This window comes from Mirounga angustirostris, unplaced genomic scaffold, assembly GCF_029215605.1.
Source record: "Mirounga angustirostris isolate CCGP_5_RB_7025 unplaced genomic scaffold, mMirAng1.0.hap1 SCAF_7, whole genome shotgun sequence".
Taxonomy (NCBI): Eukaryota; Metazoa; Chordata; class Mammalia; order Carnivora; family Phocidae; genus Mirounga; species Mirounga angustirostris.
Window position 1 is genome coordinate 133,615,560 of NW_026991715.1, and position 24,054 is coordinate 133,639,613.

Genomic DNA, 24,054 nt, shown 5'->3' on the forward strand with positions numbered 1-24,054 from the left:
AATTTGGAAAATAGTTTTGGCAGTTTCTCGTAAGATTAAATAAACACTTCCCACATGACCTAACTATTTCATTTCTAGGTATTCACCCAAGAGTAATGAATGCGTATGTCCACACAAAGATTTATACAGTAATGTCTTACAGCAATTCAATTTGGGTAAGGTAATAACCAAAAATTAGGAAACAACAAATAGCCATCAATAGGTGAATGAAAAAGCATATTGTTTTCTATCCATGCTACAGATTGCTAGTCAGGAAGAGCCCTATAACACGCAATAACATGATCAATTCTCAAAATACGTATGCTACGAACAAAGATGTGCATATGTGTGTATCCATTTATGTAAGTTCCAGAAAATGCAATTCAGTCTAGAATGAGAGAAAGCACTCCAGTCATAGAGGCAGTTTGTTGGGGTGGAGAAGGTGCAAGGGACAACAAAAAGGGAACAAAGGAAGTTTTGGTGGTGAAGAAAAGATTTAGTATCTTTATTGCTGCAACAGCTTTACAGATGTATACATATGCCAAAATACAGCAAACTGTACACTTTAAACATAAATGCTTTATTGTATGTCAATTATACTTCAATAAAGTTCTTAAAAAGTATTGCAAAAAGGCACTAGGCTTTGCAGGTAAATTTTTACCAAACATTCATATACAGATAATGGCAATAATATAAATCTCTAATAGAAAATGAAGAGGAAAGAAATATGTTCAACTTATTTTGGTGAACCTAAATTATACCAAAATGGGACACAAAATGAAATATAGCATAATCATATTCCAACCATCTAATCCCGTATTTTAATAACATTTAGTTAAGACATTGTGTCACCTATGAGTGATGTGTTTCAATAGACAACACATCAAAAAGCAGTCAATTTGAAGAAAGCATAGAGTCAAGAAAATGCTGAACACATGGCCTATTCTGAAGTGATAATCACTCATATTATCATTGCAGTCAAAAGGTGAGGACCATGTAATCACACGGAATACAAACACACATTGTGGTTGAAAGTTTTTTATGTACAGTATTCTCATAATTGCTTCCTTCCCCAGCCCAGGAAGTAAAATATAGAATAGGAAGATGGACCTATGTAACAATTCATAGACAGGCATTTGTTAATCATTACAATTACCCCCCTTTGTTTTTGAATATAAGCTATGTAACTTCTTCTTCACACTAAAACACTTTATTGCATTGGGGAGACCAAAAGAATGGGGAAACAATCAATCATATTATATACTCACTCAAATGTACCTGAGTTGGAAGTAAGACACTAAAATAAAGTGAAACAAGCTGAGAAAAATACTCCTTAGCATCACCGGGAGGAAGAGAGATCTTGTGGGGGATTAAATTGTTAAAAAAAAAAAAAAAAAAAGTTAAAATAATCTATCCATCAAATGAAGCAGTCTTGTAATTTCACCCACACTTCAACTCATTCAAAATGGAAAATAACCAAAATGCCCACTAACACACAAATGGATAAGTAAATTTTGATATACCCATGCAATTGATATTATTATATTAATATCAGCATATTAGTTGATTAGCATATTAGTTGAGAGTATATTATATTGATTGATATTAGTATATTAGTTCACACAACACCATGAATTTCAAAAAAAGGTATGTTGAAGTGTAGGAAGCCACATACAAAATAGTATATTCTGTATGATTCTGTTTATTTTCACAAAGTGGCATAATTAATATTTATAGAAATCAGGAGAGTGGTTTACTAAGATAGGAGTAGGAGACCATAAGGCATATGAGGAAATATAAAGGGATGCTGGAAATATTCTATGCCTTGATATGGGTAGTAAGGGTTACTGGGTATAGAATTATTGAAATGTACACATAAGATTAATTTTATGCACTTTACTAAATAGAAGCTAACCCTCACAAAAAGAAGACCAACTGTTTTCTAGTGGAAGAATACAGTATGACCATGGATTAAAAGTTTTAATATAAAAATATCAACAGTTCATAAGCATATCCCACTAAATAACTGGGAACATTTTTAATGGTATTATTTGTCATTGCGTTTTCTGTGCCTATTTAATTTTATTTATTTTTGGCATAGTCCCAAAGAAAGTAACCCATCAAATATGTCAGCATTCAGTGTTTTCTCTGTAATCTGATGCTACAGAAGCCTAAGATTAGGTATGAGGAGATGGTGTTTGCCTATAAATGTGTGGGAGCACATTTTATTCCCACAAAATAACCTATAGATTCAATCAAATCCCCCCAAATATTCCAACAGGCTTTTTGGTAAAATTTAACAAAATGATTTTCAAGATGTATGAAAAACAATAAATTGACTTAAAATAAATATGGAACTGCTTAGGGCCATAGCCAAAACAGTCTTGAAGAAAAACTAAGGGATTTATACTGCCAATTAAGCATCAATAATTAAAATAATGTGATAAATAAGTAGTTTAGATGAAATGGACCATTGGACCTAAAAAGATAATCCATAAATAAATACAAATATGGTCATCAAATTTAGGATGAAATTCTTCTGAAAAACAATGGAAGTTTTTCCTTTCATAAATGGTGATGAATTGGATACCTTTATTACAAAAAAAAAAAAAGAAATTATGACTTTCATGTTACCTAAAAACAGTAATAATCAATTCCAGATGGATCATATACTTAAAATGTATTCATGAACTTGGAATAGTTAAAATTCCATTAAAGAGTAAATTTAGAGGAGAACACTGATAAACTGAACTTCGTTAACATTAAGAATGTTCATTAAAATGCACCATTAGAAGAACGTAAAGGCAACTCACAACAAAGGAGGAGATATCTGCAATACAGACATCTGCATTTTTATTCATAACATGCAAGTCAACTCCCATGAATACTTAAGAAGCAAACAACCAAACAAATTAAAAATGACAGAAAGACTTGATTATGGATAGTATTTTACAAAAGATAATTATAAATCCTAAAATCATTTGTTTTAATTAAAAAAAAAATCTGCTTTCTTTGACAAATAACCTTGAGGTTAAATCCTTTTGTCTCTGAAATGGAGAGCAAGCACTGGGTTTAATGTATTTGGTACAGGCTTTTCCCTATCATACTCAGATCTTATCATGTAGCTTTAAAATCACATAGGAGCACAAGAAGTATTTTTTTTTAAGTTTTTATTTAAATTCCAGCTAACATACAGTGTAATATTAGTTTCAGGTAGACAAAATAGTGGTTCAACACTTGTATGTATCACCCAGTCCTTCCTGAGGTTAGATAGACCCTCTCCTGCTGGCCCTGAAGAAGCAAACAGCCATGCTGTGAACTGCCTGTGGAAAAGGGCAGCCTTGGAGCTGAAGGCCTCAGTCCTATAATGAAAAGGAACTGAATTCTGCCAATAACCTGAATGAACTTGGAAGAGGATTCCAAGCCTCAAAAGAGAGCACAGCTAGGCTGACACTGTCCAGCTTTGAATGCGGCCTTGTGAGACCCTGAGCGGAGCACCTGGCTAAGCTGTGGGACCCCTGACCCACAGAAAGTGTGAGGACAATGTGTGCCACTCTAAGTCACTATGTTTGGGGTAATTTGTTACACAGCAATAGAAAATTAATACAAATTCTCTATCTGCTTAAAGCCTTGTCGAATGCAGTTTAAAAATGCGGTGTGCCTGAGTGCATATGCTAGAGAGAGAGAATTTAAATTCTAAAAAATGGCCCCATGATTTCTGGATCATAATGGAAAATATGGACCATCATTCATTCAACAAATATTGACTGAGCACCTACTTACTATAGGCAAGGCAGTAGACCAGGAATTTAATCAGGATTAGAAACCAAAACTGGAAATTTGTTACTGCTACTACCTAAGAAAATTAAAGGGAAAATGTATAATGTTGAAATTATAAGGCCTCCTTGAAACCAAGAAACAGACTCTTAACTACAGAGAACAAACTGTGGGTTACCAGGTGGGTGGGGGGGATGGGTGAAACAGGTGATGGGAATTAAGGAGCGCACTTGATGTGATGGAGCCAAGATGTCCATCAACAGATGAATGGATAAAGAAGATGTGGTGTATATATACAATGGATATTATGCAGCCATCAAAAAAAAAAAAAAAAAAAAAGGAAACCTTGCCATTTGCAACAACGTGGATGGAACTGGAGGGTATTATGCTAAGCGAAATAAGTCAATCAGAGAAAGTCATGTATCATATGATCTCACTGATATGAGGAAATCTTAATCTCAGGAAACAAACAAGAAGTATTTATTGACTTGAGGTGAGACATTAACTTGTGCACATACTAAAATGTTTTAAGTACTCCCATTTATATTTGATTTTTTTCACTTTTCACTTGGATTTTCAGTAATTATACAGAGAAAACTGCACTTATGTTAGAATTTAAGGCAACAGTTGATCACCTTCATAATCTCTCTTTTTTTTTAAAGATTTCATTTATTTATTTGAGAAAGAGAGAGCACAAGCAGGGGGAGGGGCAGAGGGAGAGGGAGAAGCAGACTCCCTGCTGAGCTGGATCCCAGGACCCTGGGATCATTACCTGAGCCAAAGGCAGCTGCCCAACCAACTGAGCCACCCAGGTGCCCCAACTTTCATAATCTCTTTTGGATATTTTTTTGCATTTTTCAGGATACCTAATACTATAGAAATGTAGATAATAACCTATATATTTAACTCAAAGACAGATGGCGAACAAAGTCTTAATTCTAAAATTGTATTTGCACTTTGGAAAAAGAGAATTAATCCAAGAAGGTATAGCTTACTGAAAGAACTGGGAAAAAGGTTTTAAAATATACAGTTGGTGAATACAGAAGTTAATATAAATAATAGGCAAATTATGAGTGGCTTAGAAATTAGTGATTCTTCATACCAAATAAATTCAATGTGGAAAGGATATACTTCTCCATGTTAATAACCATGACTCCAAAGTAGTAGGGATTTTTTTTTTTTTTAATATGATGCCAGCTTTCTGTCATGCCTCCTTTCTGATTTTTACTTGGGGTTAATAGCTTTCTGAAAAAGCTATATACATTGAATTAAGCTGCACAGTTTGAGAAAAGAGATGATGTGTTTGACAGTGCATATATGGATATCTAATTTTTGGATTATGACATCATGAAACAGTAGACCACCAACATAACTTTGAAACGTGAAAGTGGCAGAGAGCTCCAAGGAAAGGTACACTGCCTGCTACAGCCTATGAAATATGTATTAACAGAGGAGTTTTCTACTGAAGATGAAATTTATAAAGAGTCTTTCATTCTCTGCCATAAGAAAACCTCATATATCACTATTCAAAAAGGAAGAGGAAGAGTTCACTGGAATTGCATAATAAAATGTCAGTACTGGTTGGTGATTAAAAACACCATCTAAATTCTATTTGGGCAGGGCACTGGAGAATCCAGATCAAATAGGCCATGTAACAAGAGAGTAGACTAAATGTCACAAAGTTCCATAGTGACAGATTAGATAAGTGCCAGAGAAATATATAGGCCTGAAACAAGAATTACTAAGCAGACATCTTCAAACATGCTTCATAAGCATTATTCTACATAAGTAGGAACATTTTAAATGGTGATATTTATCATTAACATGTTTGTAGGATCTTTTAAATTTTATTTAATTTTTGGCATATCTCAAAGCATGAACCCTATCAGATATTCCAGTACTCAACAATTTCTCTTGAATATGATGTTAAAGAGGCTCCACCTAGATGTGAGAATATGGTATTTCCCTATAAATTTGATGCCTTCCATTCTGAAATGCCTTTTCATTTATCCTACTTTTTGTCTTTTGTTGGCTTTAATACTGTTCTCCAGAAGTCTAGTTTTACAATGGAATTCCATTAATAAATAATTTAGCATACATTCATATAAGAACTTAGAATTTTGAAGATGTTAGGGGATAACCGAACAGAATTATTTGACTAGGGACAGCCATTTTTGAAGATGAAAGAGAGGAAATTTACAATAAGAGAAATACATTTGGCCACGATTTCCCCACTAGTCTATGCAAACTCAGAATGACCTTAAATTCTTCACGCCTATTCCACTCAGAAGTAAAACAAGTGATTTATTTTTAATGTATACATCTGAACTCAGGTATTTCCTTTTTTTTTGTTGCTCTCTGTTGCACTGTTGCCCAATACACCAACTCATGGTGTTTATGCACCATTAACTTGATAAAACAAAATACGTAACGCCATGACCTACTGTCACTGTATTTTGTGAGTAGAGCTAATAATGATTTTCATTCTTTTTATTGGAGTAATAGGAGTAAAGTGCACTAATTTTAACACTGAAATTTTTATTTTGCATAGATCCATGGGACCAATAAGGGGGGAGGGGAAGGTAAAAAAATAATTGCAGGATCACAGATGATTGCCTCTTGCATCCAAGTCAATACTCCCCTCAAGTTAACATATATCCTGGCTTCTCTCAAAATGGATTTTTTTTTTTTAAGATTTTATTTATTTATTTGAGAGAGAGAGACATAGCAAGAGAGGGAACACAAGCAGGGGGAGTAGGAGAGGGAGAAGCAGGCTTCCCTGCGGAGCAGGGAGCCCGATGCGGGGCTCGATCCCAGGACCCTGGGATTAGGACCTGAGCTGAAGGCAGATGCTTAACGACGGAGCCACCCAGGCACCCCAAAATGGATTTATTTTTGTCCTTGAACTCATGTTAATTGAATTGAAGAGTATATAATCTGTGGTTATTTCATTTTACAAGCTTCTATGAAATGTATTTCATTCTATGTAACTCTAATTTTGTTTTAATTTGCCATGTAGTATTCTTTCATTGAATATATAAAACTATTTCATTATTATCTTTTTTTAATTTTCTTTTTTCTTCCAGAACAAGTAAGCTTTATTTTCTTAAGTTTTTATTTAAATTCCAGTTAGCTAACATAAAAATTGAGTAGGTAATACACACTGCCCATATACTCCCTCCCTGCTTTGTCCTCATATTTCCCATTACTAATGCCTTGCACCAGTATGGTACATTTGCTGCAATTGATGAGCCAATATTAATATGTTCCTATTGACTAAAGTCCATAGTTTATATGAAAGTTCTTTATGTTGCGCAGTTTCATGGGTTTTGGCAAAATGTCATGTATCCAGCATTTACAGTATCACACAGAAGAGATTCACTGGCCTAAACGTTCTCTGTGCTCCATGTGTTCATCTGTCTCTCCCTTTCCCCAAACCCCTGGTAGACACTGATATTTTTGCTTTCTCTCTACTGTTGCCTTTCCAGTATGTTATATAGTTGGAACACTATAATATATAGCTTTTCAAACTGGTTCCTTTCACCTAGCAGTATTCATTCAAGTTTCCTCTGTGTTATTTGTGGCTTGATAGCTCATTTCTATCTATGGCTGAATAAGAGTCCATTGCCTAGATACATCACAGTGTGTTTATCCACTCATGCCTTGAAGGGTATCTTGGTTGTTTCCATTTTTATTGAAATTATGAATAAAGGTGCTACAAACATTCATGGGAAAGTTTTTCTGTAGAAATGAGTTAGATAAACATTTAGGATGTGATTGTTGGATCATATAGTAAGGCTATACTTAGCTTGCAAGAACTACCAACTGTCGTGTGAAGTGAGTGTATTGTTTTGAATTTCTATCAGAAATGAATGAGAATTCCTGCTGCTCCACAAACACCAGCATTTCACTTGTTAGTTGGATTTTAGCCATTGTAATATCTCACTTCTGTATGATCTGCAATCACCTAATGACATATGATACTGAGTATCTTTCCATATATTAATTTTTCATCTGTGATCTTCCTGACGAGGTGTCAGACCAAATCTTTTTTCTACTTTATTGAGTGTTTTCCTTGTTGTTTAATTTTAAGAGTTTCATGCATATTTTGGATACAAGTCTTGTAAAAGACATGTTTTGTAAATGTATTTTCTTAGTCTGTGACTCCTCTTTTCATTCCCTTAATTCTGTGTTTAATCAAAGGAAGGAAGGAAGGATGGAGGGAGGAGTAAGGGAGGGAGGGGAGGGGGGGAGGGAGGGAGGAGGGGAGACAAAAAGAGAGAAAGAATCCAACTTGGGGCACCTGGGTGGCTCAGTCCTTAAGCATCTGCCTTCGGCTCAGGTCATGATCCTAGGGTCCTGGGATCGAGCCCCACGTCGGGCTCCCTGCTCCGCGGGGAACCCTGCTTCTCTCTCTCCCACTCCCCCTGCTTGTGTTCCTTCTCTCGCTGTCTCTGTCAAATAAATAAAATCTTAAAAAAAGAAAGAAGGAAAGGAAAGGAAAGAAAGAAAGAAAGAAAGAAAGAAAGAAAGAAAGAAAGAAAGAAAGAAAGAAAGAAAGAAAGAAAGAAAGAAAGAAAGAAAGAAAAGAAAAGAAAAGAAAAGAAAAGAAAAGAAAAGAAAAGAAAAGAAAAGAAAAGAAAAGAAAAGAAAAGAAAAGAAAAGAAAAGAAAAGAAAAAAGAAAAGAAAAGAAAAGAAAGAATCAATCCAACTTATCTTTTTTTTTCCCCCTTTCATGGATTGTGCTTTTGGTGTTGCATCTTAAAACTCATCATCGGGGAGCCTGGGTGGCTCAGTTGGTTAAGTGACTGCCTTCGGCTCAGGTCATGATCCTGGAGTCCCGGGATCGAGTCCCGCATCGGGCTCCCTGCTCGGCAGGGGGTCTGCTTCTCCCTCTGACCCTCTCCCCTCTGGTGCTCTCTGTCTCTCATTCTCTCTCTCAAATAAATAAATAAAATCTTAAAAAAAAAAAAAAAAACTCATCAAAGCCAATTTTTGAAATGTTTTTAGTATACTTTTCAATGCTTTACCTTCCACTGAATCTTTACATTACAAAATCCTTTTTTGTAAGATGTAAAGAGATTCTTTCCTCCTATTTTTCTGCCCATCTTTTCTGCTTATCTCCTATTTGAAATTTGTGTTAGTGAGCTATTGCAGTCCACTCTGTTGGTCACAATGATTTATATACACCCCCCCACCCCCACCCCGCCGGCCACTTTCAAAATACATTCTCCTCTTCCCCAAACCACAACATTTTCATCCAGTTGTGAATCTGACTAAACACTAAGAATCTTAGTATCTTGATCAGTTTTGATTCTGGTTCTTTTGTTCTGGAAAACTGTGACATAAAAAGAGAATTTCTCTGTCCCCACACATCCAACAAACAGTGGTGAAATGGAACAGGCAAACTGCAAGCAGCAGCTCCACTTAAAAACGGAAAGACTGTAAGATACATAACAATCAGGTATAGTGACTCAAGCAGTCACTTCTGTCCACTGGGCAAAACTAGAAGTAAGAAAAGTTTCTTAAACAGGTGTCAGTTCTGCTTCTTAGGATTGGCTCCATGGTTCATCTTTCCCCTTCACACATGCTTTTAACTCCTGAGGTACAGTTTCATTGTTATACTATCCAGTCATTTTTCATGAGAGCTTTGAAATATATACACTATGGCATCTGGGAATTTCCTCAATCTATTTCTTGCTGCTTAACAGAAAGATAGGAGACTGAATGCCTTTTTGCATTTCATAGAGTTTCTTTTAACTAAGACCACTGACACTTTTTTCCTCTAAAGCTTTCTCTCATGAACATTGTCTTTGTCTCTGTATTCATTTACTTCTCATATGTCAAAACCACATCCATGATGATCAAACTTTTCTGAGAACATGTCCTTAAGCTTTCTAAAAATATTCAAGAAAAGATCTACCAGGTAACATCTTAAACATTATAGCTTCAGAAATTATAGTAAAAGGAGTTATAGATACCCTTTGCCCCATAAAAATAACAATTTCACTGACATACAACTTAAGCTTTTGTTTTCGCTCACACATTTGCCACTTAGCTGGGGTTCAACTGATGTGTGCTGAACTTCATACAGATGCTGGTTTGCTTTAGGCCTGGTATATGTAGGACTCATTCAAATAGCAGACATGAGGCATATTTATCGTAGCAGGGGTCAGAAGTTCTCAGATAAATGAAATACACTATTTCTTATGATCTATGCTTGCAACCTGTACATTTTACTTCTGTCCCATTCTATTGGCTTAAAAAAACAAGCAACACCTGAGCAAGCTGCTCATCACTGGAGCAGGTAATGCACTCTTATCTGTAGTGGACTGATCTGAAGACACATGGGAAGAGATTGATGCAAGGAGGAGTAAATAATAATGAGCAATAATGAAATATGCCATGGAGCAGTGGGTACATTTCCCCTTAATACACTCATGGGTTCAAATCTACCATATAAGTTCTTGTTCCATTTTATCCTTTCTGAGATTTGTTCTTTTTCTTTCCTTTCATGACCATTGTGAATTAAGAAATTTTCTTTTATTGTCCCGTTTTCTCTATTAACATGTTAATTATACATTACTTTTAGCTATTATTGAAGAGATTACACCCTGAGTCCTTGACTTTTGGTACTAAATCTTAAATTAGTTCTTTTACCACCTCTCATACAAAGCCTCGCTCTTCCAGCCAAGTAATTCAAGAAACATAATACCCTGTACTCATTTACTCCCTTCTCACCAATTATGCTATCATTGTCATACCTTTTAATAAAATAATTTTTTTTTTAAGATTTTATTTATTTATTTGACAGAGACATAGCAAGAGCAGGGACACAAGCAGGGAGAGTGGGAGAGGGAGAAGCAGGCTTCCCACAGAGCAGGGAGCCCGATGCGGGGCTCCATCCCAGGACTCTGGGATCATGACCTGAGCCGAAGGCAGACGCTTAATGACTGAGCCACCCAGGCGCCCTACAATAAATATTTTTAATCCACCAACATAGCTTTATTATTTAACAGTTAGTTGTATTTAAATGTATCCATGTATTTTATCTTTCCTATGCTTTTCACTACGTCCTGTTGGTCAGCAATGTGATATACATTTACTTTTGCCTAAAGAACTTTCTTCAATATTTCATTTAGGATTGCTTTCCTGATATGTTCTTATGGTCTAGTCATGACTCTCTTTACTGTTACTTGTAAAGGATATTTTCATTTGTTACAAAATTCTGGTTTGGTATTTGTTTTTTAAGTATGCTAAAAACTTCATTTTATTGTCTTCTTACTTACATCATTTAATGTTGAAAAGTAGGATACTGCTACTTTTACGGTAACATGTCTTGCTTCCTCTAGCTGGTAATTAAGATTTCCTCTTTGCCTAAGTCTTTCTGTAGTAGTAGTATTATGTGTGTGGTAGGTTGAAAAATGCTCCCCCAACCACCTAAAATATAATTCACTTCCTAATCCCCAGAACGTATAAATAATAGCTTCTCTGGCAAGTGAAGAGATTTTATTAAGGATCTTGAGAAAGAGTTTATCCTGGATTATCCAGGTGGATTTTAGATGCAACTGTATGTATCCTTGTAGGGGAGAGACAGAGGTTGTTTTGACAAAGACACACAGAAGAAAAGACGATGTGAATACGGAGGCCGTCACTGGACTGATGGGGCGACAAGCCAAGGAAAGCCAAGAAATGCCTGGCAGCCACCAAAAGCTAGAAGATGCAAAAAATTGATCTCCGCCCCCCCAAGCCTCTGGAGAAGGCACAACCACCCTGCTGGCACACTGATTGCAGACTTTTGCCCTCCCGAACTGTGAGACAAAAAAATTCTGTTATTTTAGGCCACAAAGTTTGTGGTAATTTGTTGTGGAAATTCTTAGTAAAACAATGTTTCTAGAAATGGTTTTCTTTATGCTCCATGAGTTTGTAGATAATCAGGAAAATGTAGAGTGATATATTTCAAAAGGTTGTTTTTTTCATTTTGTTTATCTTTATTTTATTGTTTCTAAGACTGTTTCTGCTCCTTACTCTCTCCTCTCCTTCTGGGAATCCAGTTAGCACATGTAAGAATATTTCACTGTTTTGACATATCTTTTAATTCTCTATTCTGTGTTTCCCTCTTTTTTTCCCTATTTACTTCCATCTTTATATTTTCTACTACATATTCTCTGACTTACTAATTCTCTTCTCTTCTAAGTCCTATTTGCAGTTCAGCCCACATTTTAAAATCTATATTGCATTATAATATTTTTGGTATTATTATTTCTATTAGCTTTTAAAAAATTGATTCCATTATCTCTGGTGAAATTATCTGTTTTTCTATTTACTTTCTTGAAAATATAATTTGTATTTACTTTTTTTTTTTTTAAAGATTTTATTTATTTGAGAGAGAGAGAATGAGAGAGAGCACATGAGAGTGGGGAGGGTCAGAGGGAGAAGCAGACTCCCCGCCGAGCAGGGAGCCCAATGCGGGACTTGATCCAGGGACTCCAGGATCATGACCTGAGCCGAAGGCAGTCGCTTAACCAACTGAGCCACCCAGGTGCCCTGTATTTACTTTTCAATCTGGATCTAATAACATCAGTATTTTGATAATCTATATATGGAATTCTGCCATCTGCTTTCTTTTCCTACGATTTGTGTTCATTGGTAATTTTTTATATCATGTTTGATAATTTTTGATTGACTATACAAATTGAGAATGAGTAAGTACAGAACCTCTGGATGGTGTTATCTTCCACTCATAATGATTTGATACAAGTTTATAGGGAGATCATGAAAACCAGTGGAGGGTGGCACATTACCCAACTGCCCCTAATTACTGGATTGCATCCTAAAGGCCTAAGACATAAAGGGTCTCAAAAGTATTCTAAAGACTAGATTATGTTTTCTAGGCTTCTTAGAAATCCCTGAGACCACATTTTTATCTCCCAAGGCACATGAAGCTTAGAATTTATCCCCTAAGCAGCATGCATTACCTTAGTTTTCACAACTTTCCAAGGGCTGTATTGCTTAGTGTAAACTATTTTATCAAGGGGAAACTGCAAACAGGATAAAAGTCTTACCCCTCTCAGCTTTGTGTTCCTCAGAAACTTGTGCCTTCTTGTTCTAGCTTTTTGGTATCTTTGTATTCTATATTTTGTTGACCTAGTCCATGGACTCTGCCACAAGTTCTAGTACCCAATTTAGTTTGGTATGTATGCCCCAGAATGAGAATCAGGAAACTCCCTGGAAGGACCAATTGTTTTGAATGCAGGGTTCAAATCATTATGTTTTTCTTTACTTCTGGAATTGTCCTGGTTAGTTATGCTAATTGTTATCTGATACCTATAAACAACTGGGTTGTGTTTTTTTTTTTTAAACTTTTATAACAACTCTCAAAGATAAGCTACTTCATCAGTCTGTAGCCAGATCCTAGAACTGCTATTTTAAATAGAACAGCTATGGCAATGTCCTGAATATACAATGAATGTCTGTACATTAAATAAACTGGAATAAAGTATTTTTGGTCAGACCTATGCTTTTTATGACTAAATATTATTCCTCTAAATTAAATTCTCACAAATTTATTGAATGATTACTTTTTTGATAAACCTTGTTGAAAAATCTGTTGCATATCTGGGTAACCCATGGAAAGTGAGGTTGAAGTTTATTTTTTTGGGGGGGATATATTTTTAGCATCTGTCAAAAAGGTACTTAAAATAGTTAAATGATATTAGGTAACTGAATCTATGGAAATGAGAGGAAAATTTAAGCAATATATGAGCTGCTGGAAGAACATATGACATTTTAAATTGTAAAAGTCAAGTAAATTTATAGGATAATTTTATAAGTAATTTTAAATATACTCTATGTATTTATTTCATATGTTAGAATAATCACCCTTGGTCTTAATGACACAGCAGATGTTTTCATACTCCCAGCCCCTTCTCTCTGCCATTTTAGGATGCCATAGGGGGTTTCTATTTCTCTTTAGCAGAAGGAGTTAAACTTCAACCAACAAATAAATTATTATAAGCCTGTTCCAGATATGCCCATTACAGAGCTTCATGGATAAAAGGGATTTTATTTGAAAAAAGGAAATTCTGGTTCATTCAATGGCTGGTGAAATCTTCCAGGGGCGCTCAAATGCATAAGTAAGCAAGATGTTAAATCATGATCTGGTCAAGGAGATTAAATGAGGTCTCTGAAGCACAGAAATGGATTGCCTATTGAAGATATTTGGCTGAGACTTTGACTATAACTACATGGAAGAACTGTTAATAGAATTACAGCTACTAATGAGTAAGCTGAAACCAGAAATGTGGGATTATTGTATTGCACTCCTGCTTCTACATGAGTCTTTGCCCTCTTCACATATGATCCTAGAAACGGAGAATGAAATGGCCTTGCATTACAGGCCCGAGTCCCTGTCCATACCTAGAACCTTTTCTACAAAAGCCTTCGTATCACTTAGCATTTTATTTATTTGCATATAAGAGATACCACCATAGTGGTTTAACCAAATAAAACTTGATTTCTCTCACTGTGTCCAATAGTTTGTGACCTACAGCTATTCAAAAAATAAAACTGCTTTCTTCTCTGCTCTTCTTAATATACAATTTTTTTCCTAACTATAAGGGGGTTGCTCCACTTTTGGGTACCATTTTCAAATTTATCAGGAAAAAGAGTGAAGGGAAAAAAGATAAAAATGCACAAGCTGATTCTGTACCTTTTTATACAGAAAAATTGAATGCTTTAAAAAGGGTAGTACATTTTTTTTTTATGAATCATCAGGGAGAAGTACACATATGGCTAGATAAAGCTATAAGAAATCGGATTTATAAAGTTAGATATACTACTCATTTTCTCATTAACCAAATCATTATTCACTTAATCAACAAAAGAATAAATGTGAATTAATAACTGGCTGTATCTGTACAACCCTCTCAATATAAACAGCAGTTACCCGCTATCCATCTCTCACAATTACTTGCCAGGAAGACGCAGGTCCTAGCAATATGTACTCCAATGATGCAGAGGTGATTACCATCATGAAAACCCATGTGTATAACCACCCAAAATTCTTTATTTTATGGTTTGGGTCTGAGTTATAAAGACCTAAAAAACAGTGGTTAAACACAATACAGCTATATTTCAGTTACTCTACCCTGGGTTGGTATGGCAGCGCGGCTCCATAAGGATCTCAGGCATCATACTTCCACTTCATCATTCCTAGCTATGACCTTCAGCTTAGTAGTCCAAAATGGAGCTCACTCTCTCAATAAAGTAGTATAGACCAAGTGTCAGCTTTCTCCTTCACAAGGTTCCTGCAACCCACTAGAAAGCATTACTGTTTATATGCAGTTGTTGAAATTTAGTCACTTGGTATGTTTGACTTCAAGGAAGGATGAGAAATGGAGTCTTGATCATTGGAAATCAGTTAATAAATGAATACTGATGGTCTGAGGAAACCTAGTACAGTCTCTGCTACAGCTATCTTTTAATATAAACGTGATCATTCCTACCCAGCTCCTGGAATAACTAGCACATGATAACTTCCAAGAAGGTCTCTATCTATGCCAGTTACAGGCAAGGACACTGTGATGATGGAAACCTCCAGTAGCCACCAGCCACATCTGGCTACTGAGTACATGGAATGTATTTAGAGTGGCTGAATAACTTAACTTTCTCTATTTAAATCTAGTTTAACTTCAATTTAAATAGTCACAGGGAGATGGTGACTCTCATACTGGACTATGCAAGTCTAGACAGTCCCAGGAAAGGGACTAAGTTCCTCAAATATAAGCCATCCTCTGGCAATAAAGGTAGAACTTCAAAATATTTTCACTACAGCAACAACAACAAAAATGATGTAAAGATCCATCAAGATATTTTCATATCAATACTTTGCTCTGTACATTTTTGTCATTGTGTTACACTTTTATGCAGTGGATAAACAACCAACGGCTCCATTGGCAGTTGACTCAGTAAATTTTAAGTAAGAACAAATGGAAAATGATAGAAAGTTTTGGTTTTTTAGCTGTGTGTGTGTGTGTGTGTGTGTATTTTAAGGCAGAGCTTTAACCCAGGCTTTCAGAGAGTAAGAACATGTCCCTAAAAACCCTTCCACTTTGTCCTTTCCGCTCTAAGATCCTTATATAAATCTGCAAAGGTGACCTGTAAAGCTATAACTTGCTGAAATGAGCCCTCAGAGTCTTGCTCAGGATCTAGAGCCCACAATGAATGATTATTGATGTTTTCAGCCGAAAAGCTGTCAATTAGATGTACAGTTTGCCATAACAGCTCCAAGGTACAAACCTGAACTCTTCTGTGAATTTACTGGATCTACTGTGCAGCCACAGGGCCAAGCACACAACTCTCCACTTGCTTCAGGAGATCCAGATGTTCACCTTATTTGGTTGTGTGCCAGAAATTGGATTGTGAGTTTGATGTATTTTTGTCTTATAGCATTTCAGGGTTTTAGCCTAACTGCTTATTTTTAAAAGTATGTTTATTTTTTTTCTATGAAGTAATACAGGCTTAATGTAGCTAATTTAGAATGTATGAAAAATATGAACAAAATTATAGTTACTTGTAATTCTACAACGTAGTGATAATGACTGTTATCATATTTTCTTTAAGTTGAGGAAACTGCTATTTTCATTAACTTTGCTTTACTATGTAACGTTTTTAAAGCATTTTCTTCCCCCGTCTCTGTTCCCTCATTTATCATTCACACTTCTCAATGCACTGCCATCTGGCTTCCTTGCTGTCAATCCATTGTAGCTTTTGTTGCCAAGGTCACCAATGGCTTTTTGTCACTAATTTGAATGGACACTATTTAGTCTTTATCTTACCTGAATTCTCTCCAACAGTTCAGAATCCTCTCCTGCCACCTAGGGAAGTTTATAAAAGCTGCTGAGTCAGACTGCTTCTTCCAAATTATTGCTTAAGCTTTTGGGACTAAACCCAGTTAACTTTTTGTGCCAAGAATGAACTAGGATTCAAGTCTTTTTGCCTCATATGCTAGTTTACCTCAAAAATTTCCAAAGGGACAAATACGTCTGCTCAATTCTTATAAAGCAGTCATCTGTAGCATTACATTTTGCTCATTATCTCCTCATGGCTAACTTACCCCCCGGAACAGGTCACTCTGGTGAGGCCGTCAGTCAAATGGTCAACCACGCCCAATACAAGAATGGACATATAAGAAGACTCATAGCAGTCTTCTTGAATTCCAATCCTCCAGAGCAATGGTTACTACAGGGTTGAACACTTGTCATGAGCAGGGGGGCACTGATGTAGATGTGATACATTTTATGGACTTAAACATAGAGAAGCTGAGACCCATTTTGACACAGTAGAAAGAACTTGCTGGAGATTAAAGCCAACACAAAAGAGAGAAAAGCATAAAAGAGAAAACAAAAGATACCTGATAAGCAGTTTACACCCTGGAATCTAGCTAGCTCCCGGTGTTTTACTTAAAAGAGTGAGTAAACTACTTGTCCTGCTCTCTTTTCCTTCCTATCTATTGATCTACCTACCTACCTATCTAATCAGTGCTAAAGCAACACTGCCTAAACACTGCTCCTAATACCTTTGCATAACTTCATATGAACCAACTCCCATTTCTCTCCTTTTGCCACATTTCCTCTATTCCATCTGGTAATCCCAAGTCATGATTACAAAAATCATATTTATTTTAGATTTTCCTATTCATTTCTTTTCTAGGAACTGTCTGTTGACTTGAGGATCTGCAGCTGTCCCAAGCTGCTTACTCTGGCCAGTATTGGTATCACCAGAATGGTTTATTAAAACACAGATTGCTGGGCATCACCCCAGAGTTTCTGCCTATGTGTTCTGGGGTGAGACCCAAGAATTTACATTTCTAAAAAAAGTAGTATTGCTGCTGATCTTGTGACCAAAGTTTTACTTATTATTAGGACACAGTGAAGACTTCCAAGTTCCTTCTATGCCCGACCAGGAAAGTCTAAGTTAGACTTTACCAGATTTGTTGAACGTTTACTAACAACCTTCTCTTCTCTGAAGATATACTGAAGAAATTACAACAAATAGAAAAAAAAAAAATCATAAATACAATAGCCTTTGTAAAACTAAAATAATAATTTGAATATAAAAAGTTAAGCAATCATCACATTTATATTAAATCAAAACTAATAAAGCAATTAAAATGAAAATTATGATTTTGTCAGTCGTGTGAAAACATACTCATATATTAATAAAACACAGCCTTCAAAACTGATAATGATGTGTTTCTGGAATATAGGTGAGATTCGGTGGGCTGAGGCCCAGAACTGACTACCAGGAAAGAATTCTTGAGACGTCTTTGGTGCAAAATGGTGGTTTATTAAAGCAGGGGGACAGGACCCGTGGGCAGCCAAGAACTGCAGCACTGGGGTCTTGAGGAGTGCTGATTATTTACTCAGGAGTTGGGGGAAGAAAGGAGAAGGGAGGTTTCAAAACAACTTTCATATGCTAAAGAGGACCGGCCTACAAGATATGGAGGCCTTGACATTGTCAAGTTAAGGTTGTTTTCCCCTCTAGCAAGGGATTAACATTAAGATAGGTGGGAGATTCCTAGAAGAATGTCACACCTGTCCCACCCAGGGGTGGGGTGGGGGTTGGGGGAGGTTGCAGGGTGTCAGCTTGTGCTTTGTCTTCAGCCAACCTTCTGTTCCCTCGTCAATATGATTAAACTCTACATAACAATACATATCTGTAAAAATAACTATGAAAATACCAGCCATTCTTTGGGTTTTGTGATTAGGGTATTTTTATTTTTATTTTTTTAAAACGGATCTGTTTTATTTTATTTATCATATTATTTTTAAAGATTTTATTTATTTATTTGAGACAGAGAGAATGAGATACAGAGAGCATGAGAGGGAGGAGGGTCAGAGGGAGAAGCAGACTCCCTCCCGAGCAGGGAGCCCGATGTGGGACTCGATCCCGGGACTCCAGGACCATGACCTGAGCCGAAGGCAGTCGCTTAACCAACTGAGCCACCCAGGCGCCCTGATTAGGGTATTTTTAAATGTAAAATCTTTTTCCAAATTTTCTATACTAAGCATTTTGCTGTTATAATAAAGATTATTTCTTTACATGTTAGGAAAGAGTTAAAATAGTACGTATGATTGCTCACTCCTTGCATATCTCCAAGAGATCCTGGAATCATGATGGGCCCTTGGCCAACTCCTGGGAATGTGGCCCTTAGAAGGTTCTTAATGTTAATGATTAATGATTTTGTTATTTAACTAGAACAATGTACCATGCTGTACCAGTTTCTCAGGCTTGCTTTGCACAAACCTCAAGACTGATGATGTGTACTGTGTTTGGTTGTTGGGGGTCCTGACTTTCTGTTGCTATGGCTGGGAGTATAATATAGTGTGGCTCATGTGGGTCACATAGTGTGGCTATGTGATCTGCCCTCCATAAATCCCCAGATTCTTAGACTTAAGTGAATCTCTACAGGCAGAGACATTCCACACACATACTCCTGTAGTGTGCTTCTAGAAAGAAAGTGCATTCTGTGTAGCCTTAGGTGAGGAAGTTGGAAGGCTGTGTCTTCTTTCTGGATTCCACTGAATGTGCATTTGTTTTGTGCTGCTTTTGTTCCGTATCTGTTGCTTTAATAAACCTTGGTCATGAGTATAACTTACTATTATATAGAATCATGTGTGGTCTTCCAGTAAATCATCAAATTTAAGATGGCCATTCAACCTCCAAACTATATGTTTTTGTATAAGTGTTTGTGTGATGTGATGTGTAAGTGTTGGTATGTAGTGATGAACATGTAGCAAATGCCTAATAATTTATTCTATCACACAGGCAAATTAAATGCTTTATTAGAAATATAAAGGACCAAGTATGCAAATTACTAAACAATTTAATCAGTCATACCTGTAAGTCCCCTAAAAATTGTCATTTATTTATGCATGCATTTGTTCATTTACTTAACAAATATTTTTGTTAAATATTTGTTAAATAAATATACTATATGCTATGTGTTTGATAGAGAATAAAGAACAAAATAGTCCTGTCTTTATTTTTAGTTCTCATTTTCAAAGGGTAAAGTCACATACACAGAACACTACAATGCAATGTTAAAAGTTACATCAATAAAGGAAATTATTATCACCTTCATTATTGTTAGAGCTAGTTTGTATATGGTGAGCAGTTACTCTATGCCAGTCCCTCTGCTCCTCTCCCCAGCTCATGCTCTCTCTTTTTCTCTATCTCAAATAAATAAAATCTTTAAAAAAAATTGTGGAGTAATAGAAATTTCTGACTGAGAAGATATGGGGGATGTTGCAGGGTCAAGAAACATAACTTTGGATTCTTGCTTGGACATTTAAGTATATGGAGGTATTATTTCCTAAAATTGTGGCAAAATCTTACCTGAAGATATAGTTTTGAAATTAATCAACAGAAAAATGAGTATGTAAGCAGTGGAAATAAATTAAATGACCTGGGAGTATTTGCTATTTGAAAAGACAGGAATGATTGAGTCATTACCTCTAAACTTGCGGTCCATTATAGTAGCCACTAGTCACATGTGGTTATTTTCTTAATTAAGATTAATAAAATTTAAAAATCACTTCCTCAGATGCACTAGTCACATTTTAAGAGCTCAAAAGCCACATGTGACTATTGGCTACACCACTGGACAGCACAGATTATAAAACATTTCCATCGTTACAAAATGTTCTAATGGACAGCACTGCCTAAAACCTCTGGATTTCAGGGACAGACAAAAAGACAGCAGTTATCATACAAGACTGAGAATCAGTCTAAAAAAGGAGGAGAAAAACAGAAATGATGAGAAAGTTTTTCAAGGGGAGAAGGGTCAACCATATCATAAGCTCAGGGGAGTTCAAACAGCATTAGAAATTGAATTGTCCTTTCTCAATCCCAAAACATTCAACTGGCTTTATTGCTGATCTTCAAAATCAAGCATATTAACAGGATAAAAGGTGCTCAAGCAAATGAGACTTAGAAGTTACCTTCTAAATATATATATATATATATATTCAGAAAATTTTGAAAATTTTTGGTTCCTCGCTAATTTTTCTACATTTAGTAACCGCTGGTATTTATACACTTCCAAGAAGGTATGAACAGAAACATACAGTTAATGTTTACATACTGAACAAACAAATTTTCTAAGATTGTTTTGTTCCTCTAAGCAGATTAAGATACATGTACAAAGGACCACATCCAGAAAAAGTTAAGAATCATATTAAAAAGAAATAAGAGAAAAGTGGGGCTTACTTACACATACGTATATATTTTCTTTCTACAGTTTAAAAATGTTGCTCCAGTAGGAGGCAGAACTTCTCATCGCTTACACTTTAAAATACTGGTTTATAGAAAATAGTTTTGAGAGGCACTAAAGTATATTCCACTTGCTTTTATTTTAAGGTGAAAGTTCTTGAAAATGTTTTATATACCTCTTGTTATATATAATTGTTTTATTCCTAGAGACTTTTGTTCCTTTTTTATTATATTGATAGTATTTTATTTCCATATAGGCTTTACACATTTCTTCTTTCAATATATAATATTGAATATCTATCCTTCACTCAATATTTCATACAGAATTACCTTCATAGCTACCTGTGAATACCGAATTCTCCTGACATTTACCAACCTTCTCCATTTTTCTCCATTCTCTAAGATCTATTTAAGTTAGGAAAATATTTTCACATTGTTAAAATGGTAACTTTCTGGAAAAGAATTGAATGTGTAGGAATAAGACAAGCCAAGGAAAAGGAGAAAAAAAGAAATAAGAGCATATTAACATATACACAGCTGGAAGCAAAGAAACAGATGTTTACATATATGTTTACATACATACACTTACACACACATAAATAAGTACATTTAAAATCAACACAAATGAAGACTTTGAATGGTAAACTTCACAGGAAGTACAATAATCATAGAAGTTCTTGAGGATAAAGAAAATGCAATTAGGGTTGTGAAAACTGATTTTGGATTTATAGAACATAATTATAATTCAATAAAATCTATATGTGAAGCTTATTAAACAGTTTATGATTTCTAGAAATAAGCTAAAACATATTTAGCATGAAAGAAAAATATTAAAATTAATGAAATTATAAGCCTTTGTGAAAAATCATTTTGGGACTGATATGCCAAATAAGAAGTAAAAGCTAAGAGTTCCGGCGGCGTGACCTGAGTGCGTTGGTCTGGAGGAGCAAGAAGGGACTGTATTAGGAATCTTGGAAGCACTGCCAACATGTCTGATGTTCAAGAAGCCACTAACCAACTCCTGGATGTGAACCTTGATGAGAACTGGAGGTCTATACAAGTGACAGGAAGTGATCCCAGAAGTGAGTCTGAGCACCTCCAAGTCACTGTTGGAGCCACTGTACCTACTGGTTTTGAGCAAACAGCTGCAGATGAAGTGAGAGAGAAATCGGGGTCATCATGCAAAATCAGCAAAGACCGGGGCAAGATATATTTTGACATTTCAGTGGAAAGTCTGGCTCAGGTTCATTGTCTGAGATCAGTTGATAACTTATTTGTGGTTGTTAAGCAGTTTAAAGATTACCAGTTCAAAGAAACAAAGGAAGAAGTTCTAAAGGATTTTGAAGAACTGGCTGGGAAGCTTCCATGGTCAGACCCTTTAAAAGTATGGAAAATTAACACCAGTTTCAAGAAAAAAAAAAAACAAAGCGCAAAAAGATGAATCAGAGTTCAGGTAAAGAGAAGATTGATAACGGACAAGGAGACAAGACAGATGAGAAAGATGATAAAAAAGGATTCACTAACAATACCTTAGATTCCCATATCTTAGACTATTATGAAAATCCAGCCATCAGAGAAGAGATATCAACATTAGTAGGTGATGATTTGGCATCTTGCAAAGACGAGAAGGATGAAAGTTCAAAAGAAGAAACTCATCCTGAAGTGCTGAAGTTTAGAGTCACATGCAACCGGGCAGGAGAGAAACATTGCTTTTCCTCAAATGAGGCTGCAAGAGATTTTGGGGGTGCTGTTCAAGATCACTTTAAGTGGAAGGCTGACATGACCAACTTTGATGTGGAGGTTCTTCTGAACATCCATGATAATGAAACTGTTGTGGGCATTGCATTGACAGAAGAGAGTCTCCACCGAAGAAATATCACACATTTTGGACCTACAACACTTAGATCTACTCTTGCCTATGGGATGCTTAGGCTCTGTGCTCCTCAACCTACTGATATAATAGTTGATCCGATGTGTGGAACAGGAGCAATACCAATTGAGGGGGCTACTGAATGGTCTAACTGTTATCATATTGCTGGTGATAATAATCCGTTGGCTGTGAATAGAGCAGCAAATAACATCTCATCTTTATTGACCAAGAGCCAAATTAAAGAAGGCAAAGTGTCCTGGGGCTTGCCCATAGATGCTGTTCAGTGGGATATCTGCAATCTGCCATTGAGAACTGGCTCTGTGGACATTATTGTAACAGACATGCCATTTGGAAAAAGGATGGGCTCCAAAAAGAGAAACTGGAACCTTTATCCAGCTTGCCTACAGGAGATGAGCCGTGTCTGTAGACCAGGGACAGGCCGAGCTGCACTACTTACTCAGGACAAGAAATGCTTTACCAAGGCATTATCTGGAATGGGACATGTTTGGCGGAAGGTACATACTGTCTGGGTGAACATAGGGGGTCTTCATGCAGCAGTTTATCTTCTGAAACGTACACCTCAAGCTTTTCATCCTTCAGAACAAGATAGGGAAAGAACTCCTTGGTGATGCAAAGAATGAAGATGGTTAATGGTATCTGTGCCTCCCAACACTGGGAATGTCAGCATGAAGAACATGGTTTGAGAGAAAAACAGTGTTAATAAAATTGCAGTTTGCAGTTTAAACTGATCTAAAGCTCTTCACCTTTGTTAAAAAAAAGGTGTGAATGGAATTGAAGTTCTTAAGCAGAGCTTTGGAGGTCTTTTTGAAGAGCCAGGCAATTACTACTTAAAATGCTTTCAAGATCCTAAGCCTACTAAAATGCCCTAGGATTTGGGTTTTGAGTATCTATTTTCAGGCTTCATAGCAGTTCCTGTTTTCCGTTGTAGCAGGTAGAAAGCTACCCTGGCCTAATGGAAAGGAAGAGAACATAATCAAAACATTTTGGGCCATACTACATTGCCTGTGCAGCTTTGCTCTTTATAGTTTCTCAAGTTGGCTTTACCTCGCCCTTAATAAAATGAAGCATTCCAAAAAAAAAAAAAAAGAAGTAAAAGCTAAGAAAATAATATGTGTAATCTACCATGCTT

The 24,054-nt window shown here is 36.0% G+C and overlaps 1 protein-coding gene across 1 annotated transcript; it reads left to right on the forward strand.

Annotated features, from left to right (window-relative positions):
- The first annotated feature begins 21,956 nt into the window (after positions 1-21,956).
- On the forward strand, positions 21,957-23,653 carry LOC123842699 (tRNA (guanine(6)-N2)-methyltransferase THUMP3-like). The gene is given in 2 exon segments (XM_045871942.3): positions 21,957-22,445; positions 22,448-23,653. Coding segments are annotated over 2 exon segments (1,509 nt in total). The 5' UTR covers positions 21,957-22,022; the 3' UTR covers positions 23,534-23,653.
- The last annotated feature ends 401 nt before the right edge of the window (positions 23,654-24,054 follow it).